This window comes from Sycon ciliatum, chromosome 6 (genome assembly GCF_964019385.1).
Source record: "Sycon ciliatum chromosome 6, ocSycCili1.1, whole genome shotgun sequence".
NCBI lineage: Eukaryota > Metazoa > Porifera > Calcarea > Leucosolenida > Sycettidae > Sycon > Sycon ciliatum.
Window position 1 is genome coordinate 26,479,163 of NC_088648.1, and position 13,410 is coordinate 26,492,572.

At 45.1% G+C, this 13,410-nt stretch overlaps 1 protein-coding gene across 1 annotated transcript in view; it reads left to right on the top strand.

The window, feature by feature from the left end:
• The window catches only part of LOC135819816 (P-selectin-like), a 69,748-nt gene that overhangs the window by 18,833 nt on the left and 37,505 nt on the right, over positions 1–13,410 (top strand). Inside the window, exons 4-6 of the mRNA XM_065333094.1 lie at positions 7,328–7,525; positions 8,549–8,707; positions 10,053–10,220. Of these exons, the coding sequence (XP_065189166.1) occupies positions 7,328–7,525; positions 8,549–8,707; positions 10,053–10,220 (525 nt within the window). The remainder of the gene's footprint in view (positions 1–7,327; positions 7,526–8,548; positions 8,708–10,052; positions 10,221–13,410) is intronic.

Sequence of the window (13,410 nt, forward strand, 5' to 3'; positions counted from 1 at the left end):
AACATCATCCTATCCAAGCCAGCGTGTCGCCATGGACATCATGGGTCCCCTTCCTATCACTGATCGAGAAAATCGGTACGTATTAGTCATAATGGATTACCTCTCCAAGTGGGTTGAGATTTTCCCCATGCCCAACATGCTCGCCTCTACTGTCGCTGGTTTGTTCTTCAATGGTTGGATCTGTCGCTATGGTGCACCCGCTGCCTTGCACACTGATCAAGGTTCCCAGTTTGAGAGTCGCTTGTTTCAAAGCCTATGCACTATGCTTGATATCACCAAGACCAGAACCACACCCTACCACCCACAAAGTGATGGCATGGTTGAAAGATTCAACCGGACACTAGAAGCTATGATTGCAACATCCATCTCTGATCACCGAGACTGGGACTTGCATCTCCAACCCACGGCGCTAGCATACCGCACTAGTGTACATGCATCGACTGGCTATTCTCCATTCCGCCTCCAGTTTGGTTATGATCCGGTTCTGCCTCTCGATGTGATGTATGGTTTACCCCGTAACTCACCACCACCATCTTACCCTGAATTCGTCCCTTCTATTCGTACTTCAACTGAGGCTGCCTTTGAGCGTGCCCGCCAGCACGGCCTTAAATCACACCAGCACCAGAAGAAGGGTTACGATGGTACATCTCGCCCGCCACCGAAGTTCACGAAGGATCAGCTTGTTCTCCTACATTCACCAGTGGTCCCTCAGAATTATAGCAATAAAAACTGCTTTATGGCAGTTTTCTAAAAACAGTTATTGTGTTCTAGTCCATGGACCCCCGTCTAAAAAGTAAGAAATTAACGAAATGTGATAGCTGAAAATTAAAATTTCACACAAAACCTCACAATAATCACAACACTTGAAATGCTGCTTTCAACACTAAACTTGTACTGCACCAACAATTGGCAACATGCATGCATAGGAAAGAGGATCACGAGGGGAAAAGGTCTTCTACATGTAGCTTTTCATTCAGTGTGTGATTATTGTGAGGTTTTGTGTGAAATTTTAATTTTCAGCTATCACATTTCGTTAATTTCTTACTTTTTAGACGGGGGTCCATGGACTAGAACACAATAACTGTTTTTAGAAAACTGCCATAAAGCAGTTTTTATTGCTATAATTTCTTTTGTTTTTTTCTGTCACCAATCAATGGAATGCTCTTTATTGCATGTCACGTGAGGGTTGCCTGTACTACAGCCAATGAGCGCTCTTGCTCAGCGGTCTGTATTTCTCGGTATTGCCCGGCAAGTTATTGCCCGCTCAGTTACATGTACGCGCATGCGGACTGTCATTCTTGTACTTTGTGGTTCGTGATCAGATCAAGTTGCTACAGTTCGGAGTTTCAAATTTGAAACACAAAACAGCAACTAACTTGATCTGACTACAAACTACAAAGCAAGAGAATGACAGACCACACGCGCGCGTATGTAACTGAGCTGACAATAACTTACTTGTTCCAGCCACCTGAACCAGCCGCCTCAGCAGGTGAATGCAACCTTGACATCGATATCGATGCGTTGATGAGCAGCCGACGAACTTGACGAACTGAATGCGTTTGTGGAGCCCATCCCAGTTTCAGTTCCTGTTCCTACACGCAGTGCTCAATCACGAACAACAACACCATCGATATCGTAAAGAAATAGAGAATTTCAAAACCACAGACGACGTTTACCACTGAACAAGTGTGTCGGGAGATAGAGAAAGTCGGAAAGGTTTCTCTCCATTTTCTGGAATGTTTGGGTCAAGCATGCAATAAATGATTCACTGCGCCTCGTACGCACTCGTACATGGGCAATACCGGCTTGATACATGACCTCACGGCTGGCGCCGTTCGGTCATGTATCAGCTGGTATTGCCCTTGTACATGTACTCGTGCAGTAAATCATACGTATCAATATGTAAATGATGGCCTTCACATCATTTCAATAACAGGGAGCCCTACACATACGTGTAGGGCTCCCTGATCAATACCATATTATACGCATTGATGTGCAAGCCTTTTCTTGCAGGAAATGGCACTAGCATTAATGATAATACATGTTCTTCTGCGGGGAAACATGTGAGTAGTGGTGGTGATACTTTTTTTTACACGGAGGTCATTCTGAGCATGTTGCTGTTGCAGAATTTCATGACTCTGTTATAAAATGTCTTGCCTTTCAGATATTTCAGATTTCCCCACCCTCGATCAGATTTATTTGAGAAATGTAGCCATGCGCCAGGTGCGTGTCGCAGATGTTTTTGTTGATTCTGCGTTTATAATGGTTTATCACTCTTCTATATCGACCTCCACTAATTCTCGTGATCCTTGACTGGTCCTATATTACCCATATCGCCGCAATATCGACCGCTTGTATCGACCGCTTGTATCGACCACTTAGGCATTGTAATCTTTCGACTTTGGAGGGACTTAGAATTTTTCTCTCCACTTCAAAAAGAAAAATTGAAAGAAAGAAGACAAAGAAAGAGAACAAGCAGGATTCGAACTCACAACAGTATGAATCTCAAGCAACCCCTTATACCACCCAGCCACTGTGCTGCAGATGCTGAACCCTGTTGTTCTTACAGTCTTGTACCCAAAATAGGCAACATCCTATGTACACTATAGTACAAATGCTATACTAAAAAGGTTAAAATAGCTCCTAGAGGTTCAAATTTTGGGGTTATGGCAAAGGAATCGTGATAAATAGGATATTGACCTCGACTTCGGTCTATATGGGAAAGATAGGCCTCGTAAAAGACCTCGGCGGACCTCGGTATTTTACTCGGCCTATATTTCCCATATAGACCTCGTCTTGGTCAATATCCTATACTTATAATCATGGGTTATTGTGATAAGGTCATCCGGCATCATATTGCACTGAAATCGTAATCCTGTTGATGTCGATACAACTTTTGGAAATAGTTCAATGACCTCAAACTGCTAGTCCACGATTTTCTAAAACAACACAGCAAAGGAGGAACAATAAACATGTATTAAAATGTAATTTGAAACTCGGGTGTTGAGCCATAAATAAATATAGAAAGTTACAGTGATGGAGAGTTACTTTCAACTCGTATCCATATGTCTATTTCCTTTCTACATTAAAATGTAAACAAATACATTGCTGAGTCTGACACCTCGTTCCAACAACTACACTGATCCTGAGGATAAAAGGGGCAAAGCTATGGTTGGAGGTACTGAGAGATAAACAAGGCACTCTATGATAATAAAATCTTACACATCTTTTGGTGAGTATGAATGATATCCAGTCGAACCTCTTTAGAACGAACACCAAGGGGCCGATGGTATTTATTCTGTGAGTTTGTCTTAACCTATTTTATAACCAGTGAATACAATTATTTCTCCAATAGACATACGAATAGATTTCTTCTACAGCGAAAGATTCTAAGCCACACCGACTCATTGACTCGTCTTGTATGAAACAAATGAGTCACTAGAGAGGTTCTGCAAAACGAAAATGCGTACAAACTTTCGCTCTACATCATGAAGTGCGAAGCTTCGCACGAACTTTCGCAACTTTGGACGCGAAACTTGCAGGGAAAGCGAAATGAACTGTCGTAGGAAATTTCGTGAGATCGGGTCATGGCGTATGTGCACTTGGCCCGCGCAAACTACGAAAATGTGCAGAACGCAAAGTTCGTGCAAAAATGTGTACACACTTGATAGGACTCTCGCGAAACTTCGTTCGAATTTTCATTTTGCAGAACCTCTCTACTGAACATTTCTTTAGCAACATGACGGCAACTGAAACAGCAACAGAGAAAGTATGATACATGTACTGCACATTCTTGCAGGTACTACAGGTACTACAAACAGATTGCAGATCGTAATTCTTGCTTTGGTGGCACGAAACTTTATTTGGGGCAGTGCAATCTCGGCGGTACTCACAAATCAAACAGCCCAGACCCGAGTAAACAAATCCAATCATACAAGTACGAGATTTTCACGAGATTGCACCCATTGGCTTGTTTCGTATGAAGCAAACAAGTTACTGAACCTCTCCACAATGGAGATTTTCCCTGATATGCGAATTTATTTGGCAAACTCGGTCAATGAGTCCTTGAACCTTTCCCTCCAGATTGGGAACTGCCAACGATAGTATGCCACTGACCAGTGCCTTACTTGTAACGTACCAATGTGCAATGAACATGAGTATTTCGACAACACATCTAACATAAGCCTTACCGTCAAGAAGGTGAACTCGCGTTCTTCGCACACTGTAGACAAGGACAAAGAGATAAAATGGATCTAAATCCGAATAGAATCAGCACACGTTTCCATAAATGAAAGGGCGAGCATAAGCAAATGAATCGAAGGAAACCGGTCAACCTAGAGATCACCTTTCATCGAGCATTCCGTAAAAGGAGGCCTCGGCAGCGGAAAAGCTAAATTGAGAAAACAGATCCTGTTAGCTTTTCCATTAATTTTATTGCATTCCGCCCAAAATCAGCACACTTTTCGTAAATGAAAGAGTCAACACAAGCAAATGAATCAAAGGAAACTGGTCAACTCACCTGTCATTGAGTAATATCCCGCGAAAAGAGGTCTCAGCAGCACCGAAACGAAATAAGCCAGGCCAGGAGACGAAATATCCGAAACAGCTCATGCAAGAAGCAGTTCCAAAGAAGGAAGTTCCTCGCGCATGCACATCCGAACACGGATCCGCAGACTGCACTGAACACAATGTCTGCCGTGCACGTGCACAGCACGCGGCTACCACGGGTTCGTAGTAGATCTAATACCGAGCACCTTACGTAGAGACTTACGTAGCCTAAGGGAAATACCGAGCACCTTACGTAGAAACTTACGTAGCATAGCGATGTCGTTTTTTCTGCCATGTGAACACAATAATAGAAAAGCTGACAGGATCGCTTTTCTAAATGAGTCCCCCAAGTTTCACCGATTCTGGACAGGACCATATGTCATCCAGAAGGTGATCGATGATGTCACAGTCCACATTCGTTCATTGTCGGATCGCCAGAGGCTTTCAATTGTTCACGTAAATCGCCTGAAGCCATATCATCAAGTAACCGACGTAGACTTACGTCCTGCAACACCACCGACATACGATCCCGAGATACTACACTTCTACTCAGACTTCTTAATTAACCTCTTCACATTAACCTTTTCTATCTTAATATGTTCTTCCTTTTAAGAATTGCACCCTATTGTACATGCATTGTATCCGTATTTTATTCTCGGAGACCCCCTTGATTTGGGCTTCGGCCTTTGGGGAATCCCTCAAATAATAATAATGATATCAGATCGCTGGAGAGCAGAGTCCCCAAAATGGAGAAGAGTGATGCGAGTGCTCTAAATGTTCTTTCATACCGATTCGCTTAGACTCCAGTAGCCTGCCACATGGTGATGTTTTGGTGCGAACTTGGCATATTTCGGACTACTCAATTGGAGAACAGTCCAGGCTCTTTGAACCACTGGCACGTCTCTTCGCTCGCAACTCTATACGGGATCTGAAAGTTCTATGTCCGGGAGCTGTTAGCTGTTTTGTCACTTGTCACGGTTGTGCACTCATTGCTGTATTAATAATGAGGCGGGAGCTGAAAACTAACATTTTCTTTCTCAAAGCACAACCACCGGCCCCGCCAAGGAGAAACGCACGTTCTCTGACTACATTAATGTACAATGATACGAGTGTAGTGTTGACTATATTCCTGAGTCTTGTGACTCGAGCCTTGTTGTACCTACCCCAGCACGGCAGTACGGGAGTAGTTCCGTGTGGGATGGGTTTCTTGACTACACTACAGCTAGCATGCACGCAGCGCATTGTTTGAGCCGTAGAGGCTAGTGCATGCCTCGCCCACGGAAAAAGTCCAACTCGAAAACGGCTAAAATACGGTATAACCTTGAGGCTTAAGGAGCTGAAAATCACAGGGTACGTAGTGTTTGTAACACTGATCTGATGGGTCTTGATCTTAAGAAGCTGCAACAAACGGTTCCCCAATCAAACGCGCTCCGAATATGGCCATTTGTGCACAACTAGATGTTGTGGCTACCTGGCTGCACGCTGTGACGTCGTCACCTGGATCTGGGTGATTTGCGCTCAAAATCACACATGTTCCATCGGGCGTATCCGACGAACCATAGGCCGAAGCCTCCTCAGACAAAGACCATTCGACGCCCCGAACTCTACGGACTGTGAATTTAAAATGTTCACCGGACTTACCCACTGTAGCTTACCCAGGCAGGCACAGTTGATTGGTCAAAGGTCATGACTGAGACACGAGAGGTACCTGGTTCAAGTTCTGCTTTGGAGCGGTTTTTCCAGCCTTGCTGCTACCCACAGTCAACTGGAAACTTGTGGCCAGGCACAAGGGGTACATGGATGCAGCTAATGGGGTCGTTTTCTGCACTTGTGCCAGTGGTTGGGAGACTTATCCACTCACCCCCACCGTTAGGCGCTGCGTCTGCCGCTAGGGCGTATCGGGTGTTAGCGGCCGTCGTGAGCTCCCTTCGGGAACGGACACGATAATTTCCTTTTTTAAACTTTTTTGACCCTTTCACTTACACCAACCAGTACTAACCCTTTCAGTACCTGAGAACTTACTACACGGTTGGCGGGCACGCTGGCACTACGCGCAATGTTCACATCGGCCACTAAAATTATCCCCATTTCACACACCAGTAACGGAATTTCAGCATCTTAGGCTCTTCAAAAAGCTGAGAATCGCCGCTGTCGATCTATGGTGCTTCGTGGTCTGTAAGCACTGGATTGGCCTGCAAACACTTCGAGAGTCGCTCCGATGTGCCTTTGCAGTGCTTTTCAACACACAGAGACAACTTCTTTCGATTTGAAGCTCATACTACAATTGCATCTTTTTTACTTCATCATATGTCGCACATGATATGACGCAAGAAGCACCCAGGTATTGCGGGAACCTACTACTTTCCACCTGCAATCCCGCTTGGATAGCAATCTCCACAGATAGCCTTGTGACATTGTCCTTTCTTCTCTAACTTAGTGTTTCTTTTTTCCTTTCTGTATATAATTATCGAGATTGTGTCATGCGTAAAATATATTATTCCATAGATGTTCTCGGCCCCAGAAGAAATGAGCGTACAGAAATTGAACACGGGTAGAAATTGAGATCTGACACCTAATGTTTGTGCTCGAATGCAGCATCAATGTAAGTGATCTTCATTTGGTAATGTTAAAATGTGTGATGGGAATTGCAATGTAAGGTTAGCGCACTGGATCACTTTTTCGTCTTGTTCTTCGGAAAGAGATTATTTTACTTGTTGATTTATCTCAGTCTGTAGTGTTGACATCAGAGTCCATGTCTGTGTTTCCACTGAATGTGTAGCTTTAAACCAACCGAGTTGCAACAGGTCAGTGACCTTGAATAATGGAGTGGTTACATATCCATCGGGTACAACTTTCCCATCGCAAGCTATCTTTGATTGCGATTCTGGATACTACTTGAACGCTACGGGAAGTCGTCTAAGTGACTGTTTAAATACAGCCTCATGGAAATGGCCGAAAACACCTGCTGAGTGTGAAGGTGAGCTTGACTTTAGGGTGGACATACGTAGAGATAAACAGTTCCCTCTGAGACAAGAATGCGATATGACTCAGAAAAAGGACACACTTCAGGCTCTTCACGAACATCTTGAAAGTTTTTGGTTTCATTAGAATACTTTCAAGCCTTCTCATCAGGTGAAATACACGCAAGGGTAAAGGAACAAGAAAAGCATATTAAGCACAGAGGTTATGAAACCGTGCAAAGAAGATGATTTTTATTTTTTATTTTCATGGAGCAGGCGGAACGCATTTAAAAAATTTAAGTAAAGTTCACCAGTGCATGCAGCCTTTGACGTTTTTGGAGCAGGCTGGGTCTGGGTGCTACTTGGACATTTACCTTGTGGTGTTCCAGCTTGAGGGGCGCGTGCAGTATCTCTGTAGGACATCGCAGCTGTAGGCCCCTTACCCACGTTTTGTTGGGATATGTACGTGTGTATCGTGTGGTGTGATAGAGGTTCCGGTGGAGGAGACTGCTGTAGACGAAGCTCTAGGTGTTCGAGCCTCAGCTCTTGGATTTCAAATTTCAGGCCCACCATTTTGCAGTCCCTTTCTTCGCCCATCATGATAATCTCCATTGACAAGGTTGAATTACATGATACTAACGTTAGACAATTGTTCCAACGTACTGTTTGGGCTTGCTGGCTCCGGCATCACTCTGTACCCACACCCATCTTCCGGAGTTCTTTGACGAGTTCTGGGCGAGAACGGCTTGAGAGGTGGTATACTGATTTCCGCTAACCCAGGTCGATTAGGTCTTTGAATCCCACAAGGGCTAGGTCTCGATTCTCATCAAGTGACATGGTAGGGTACACAAAGGTTTGGTCACTGCTGAAGGGATGCTATACTGTAGGAGTGTAGCTGAGGCTGATCCTCAGAGCAAGAAACCGCCAACCGCACCCCCCCAAAAAAAAATCAAAAATTTCTTTTTATTAGAAGTTCTGAAGCTTGTTCTATCGGCGTCGTTTTCATACATTGCCTTTTGTCTTCTCCACCGTCACTACAGCTTACGATTGCCAATCATCCCTTACAATTCTTCGTGGAACGCTTTCTGGAAATGCACCAGTATTTAACGCAAGCTGCAACTCAGGTTACAAGTTAATCGGTGAACCTCGGGTTACATGTACCAGCGCCACTGAGAGCACAAAGATACCGATATGCTTACGTGAGTTCTTTTGCTTGACGAATCCACAAATGTATTACCTAAATGTATTACCTAACTGCTTACGTGGAGAAAGAAACAAAATTCACGCAATAAATAGAGTAAGCTGCGCACTCAGGACAACCACCATCAACAAAACTTGTTTTCATGTATAAAAGCTTGGTCCTTGAACGTTTTCTGGCCATCTCCTCAGAAGGATTACTGCCAAATCAAAACTAATTCAAAACTCGATCTAATATATATACGCACAATGCAAGTAGTAATTAGACCCTATCTGGCGCGAGCAATGAGAGCTGAAAGAAAATTACACCAATCAACGATAACAGGTGACAACGAATGAGATAAATTCACAACAAGAAAGTAACCATGCAACCCAAAAAGAAGCGAGAACTGCTGATCGAAATTCACAAACAATTTCAATGTAAACAAATTATTTTCTGCCTGCATAAGATCGGTTTGGTGGTAAAGATGTAGATCTACTCCAATACACTCAAATACCTTTGACTATTTGAACAAGACCAAACGGAAAAACAATCATCAGTAAATCTAGAGCGACAATCACTATTCCGAACAAGATGGTTAGCAACAGAAGATTCATACACCCTAAGAACACGATCAGAACCAGTACATGCTTTGGAGTTAATCATGAAACCGACCTATTAGTCCTTGCCGTTCTTGCCATTCTTGAAGAGGTTGATGTTGATGATGATACTGAAGACATGTCCATTGTTGTCACTACATGTTGTGTTGTTGATGAACGTGACGATGAAGTTGTCACTACCAGTGCCAATGACGCATCCACTGATAATCTTGAGGCTTTCTTTGACGTTCCTGTGGCTGTTAATGTTGATGAAAAGGAGGAGAATGAGAAGGAAGCTGACGATGACGATGTCGACAAGGATGGCGAGGACCTTGTTCAAGCAGAAAAAGAATTATTTTACATTGAAAATGTTTGTGAATTTAGATCAGTAGGCCTTGCTTCTTCTTTTGATTGCGTGGTTACTTTCTGGTTGAAAATTGATCTCATTTGTTATCACCTGATATCGTTGATTGGTGTAATTTTCTTTCAGATATTGTTGCTCGCGCTAGATAGGGTCTAATTTACTACTTGCATTGTGCGTATATATATTAGATAGAGTTTTGAATTAGTTTTGATTTGGCAGTAATCCTTCTGAGGAGATGGCCACGAAAACGTTCAAGGAACAAGCTTTTATACATGAAAACAAGTTTTGCTGATGGTGGTTGTACTGAGTGCGCAGCTTACTTTTTTATTGTATTACCTATTCTTGAAATATCTTGTTGCGGTACATATCATTTAGAATTTTATATGTGTTTTCTCTGGTTACAGAAATCTTTCAGTGTAAGAACACTATATCAACGACAATACAGAATGGACACGTAGAAGGAACGGCGCCTCAGTTCACTGTTCGTTGCCACCATGGTTTTCAACTGGTTGGCGATGCTCAAGTTACATGTACCAGCAATACGACAAGTACATGTGTACCGAAATGTTTGCGTAAGCTGTCCTGTAAATGCTCTTTGATTGCTTTGGCCAATTTATAACAGGTAAAAGAACAAAAACTGAGGGCCCCTCCAATTTGGAAAGAAGTATCAGCACCGACGCAATCTAGTAAAGCCAATTTTGTAACAGACCTTTTCCGTTCCCTTCCCGTCATTCGTAAGTACAGAGAATAAAGGGAAAATGTCAAAGTACAGCAGCTTTTAGAGATAAAGCAAAAACATACTTGTAGTGTTCAAATCACCGTCGAGGAGACAACAGTCGTAAAATAGCGATACATAAAACAAATTGTGCACCCATAACCATGACGTATAAAACAATTACAATGAAACAATGCGAAGAAGGGGTTGGTGCGACTTCGGCGATAGTAGGGGAAGAGTGTGTTGCTCCCTAAATGGGAGCCCGCGGTTTTCCTGCCGACTTGAATTCTCACTTGACTGACTAACGACTGCCATCCAGAGCACACGAGAAGTCAATCGAACAGTCCACTCGGCAAACCTCCAAGAAAGCACGACTCCCTGCTCAAACACAGGGAATCCACCCCCCAGGGAACTGAATGAGTAGGTTGAGGAAGATTGTGCCTGAAAAGCACCACTAGTATAGTTCTCTCAGGCACAAACATCACCAGGGATACAAAATTACAGAGACGCTCCGTTTCCAGCGCGGCACACACCTCGTGAACACCAGATAGCAGCGTGAGTCAGTGTCACTCATGGAGGTGCTGAACAAGCGCTGACGGCCGTTGGCCATTCACAATGTTGTTGCCTCCGAACCATCTAATTCGCAGGCCCGCGCTGTGGACAACAATGTGAAGAAGAGGTTGGTGCGACTTCGGCGACAGTAGGGGAAGAGCACACTCTTCCCCTACTATCGCCGCTGCGAAGCGACAAGCGTTCAAAAGTGTTGGTCATACTTAAGCCATGCCTCTGAAAAATACTGCCTGTTGATCGCCAAGTTCATGCACTGGAAGCAGTTCTTGCGTGCAGTGGCGAATGCACTGGAATGACAGCAGATCTTGCGTGCAGTGGGTTGCATTGCTTATCACAACATGCATACAGAGACCATGGTTCTAACCAGGTGGCGATATCCTTCACCCGTCTACGCACGGGGCAAGTGGTGTCCACCTCTACGACGTCCAGTGCACCCCGGACTAAGTGGATCTCTGAATTTCAGCGGCTTCTTTAGCATCCACTCCCGACATGGCTTAAATGGGAACTCCGGTCCAAAATCACTGAGAACGTTTTACGTAACAGGGTGGGCGGGTGCCCCCTCGTGCCAAATTTGGAAAATTGCAATAGGTAATTTAGGTATGTTATCCTTGTCGTAGAAGCTTCCGGTTTTCGCCATTCTGCCACTTACGACATACTCTAATGGATTCCGCAATAAAAAATGGCGGTGCCTTTGGACCGGAGGTCCCCTTTAATCCGTACCCAATGACCGGTGCGCATGCTCTGCCAGCAGCTTTGCATCGCATCAAGATCAAGGAACACTTGAGTCGCCACTCGTGGGCCAAACACATTGGATCTCGTATTGTCCGACTTTCCTGGCACTGTCCACACAGCAGTATCATCTCCCATCGGGCGCTCTGACCACTGTGTAGTATTGTCCAACTTTCAGGAAATCACTCCTGTACTGGAGCGGCCAACAAGTAGGAAAGTATGGCGTTATGACCAAGCAGACTGGGGCAGACTGAGGGCACATTTCCGCAGCTTTGACTGGGCTGCTGTCGTCTGCGATGTCCCCGAACTTGCATGTGAACAACTCACAACTGTAATTCTGGATGGAATGGACACGTTTATACCATCTAAGACCCTGACAGTACGGACGACAGACCCTTGTTGGTGGACACCTGAGTGCAGCACTGTAGTTCAAGCAAAGACTCGTGCATGGAAACGGTGGCGTCAGCACCCCGATGATGGAGATTTGCGAGCTTCATTCATCGACCTAGTGGCCCGAACAGCTGCTATTTTGCTGCGCGCCCAATCATCACATGATGCTCGTGTCAAAGCTAAGCTCAGCTCAGGCTCACTTAACGACAAGCAATGGTGGTCCAACACGAAGAGAGCTGCTGGGATGGAACGTGCCTCTGAGATACCTCTGCTGAAGGACACCGACGGCACAGAGTATCCAACTCGCCAAGCCAAGGCCAATTGCCTCGCCAGGTACTACTCTCAGAAGTGTAGCCTTGCAGATGATGACATCTCTCCAGACGATCTGCCAGAAATGCAGCATTTGGACCGCCATGGTCTTGACCGCATCCATTTCCGGCTTGCTGATGTACGCCGCCGTCTAGCCAAGCTGAATACATCGAAGGCAACAGGACCGGACAATATTCCAGCAAGAGTCCTAGCTCAGTGTTCCAGTGAGCTTGCAGAACCAGTCACCAAACTGTTCTCACTCTGCTTTCGCCACGGTGTTCAACCTACCAAATGGAAGCTGGCCCATGTGGTTCCAGTCTTCAAGAAGAGCCCCCGCTCGGATCCCAAGAATTACCGGCCAGTCTCACTACTATCCATCCTGTCAAAAGTAATGGAGAGTATAGTAAACAAGCAGCTCGTGAATTATCTGGAGCGTTTCAATATTCTGCCCGACAGTCAATATGGCTTTCGGCAAGGAAGAGGCACGTGCGACATCCTCACTGCTTTGCACACTGAGTGGGTCAAGACTATCAGCGATGGAGGGTATGCTCACATGGTGGCGGTGGACATAGCAGGAGCATTTGATCGGGTATCACACTCTGGACTGATTTTCAAAGCCAAGAACGTTGGCATTGGTGGCTGCCTGCTGCACTGGCTGCAGGATTACCTCCTGAACCGCAAACTATCAGTCCTGGTCCACGGCGACTCATCCTCCCCGGCGCCCATAACAGCAGGTGTGCCCCAAGGCAGTATCCTTGGCCCGACACTTGTCCTCTTGTATGTGTCTGACCTGGATCAGTGCCTGTCTCCCGAGACGCGACTAAGTTCCTTTGCAGACGACACAACCCTCTACAGCCTCATCCGCACGCAGGACAATATGAATGACATGACTGCCGCCTTGCAATCCAGCCTCAAGCGTCTTGAAGAGTGGGGAGAACGCTGGCGCATCAGATTCGAGCCCTCTAAATCGCCACAGCTGCTGATGACTACGAAAGCCACACACCCTGCTGTCCCTGACATCAAGTTTGGAGGTATCGCGGTTCCGGAAG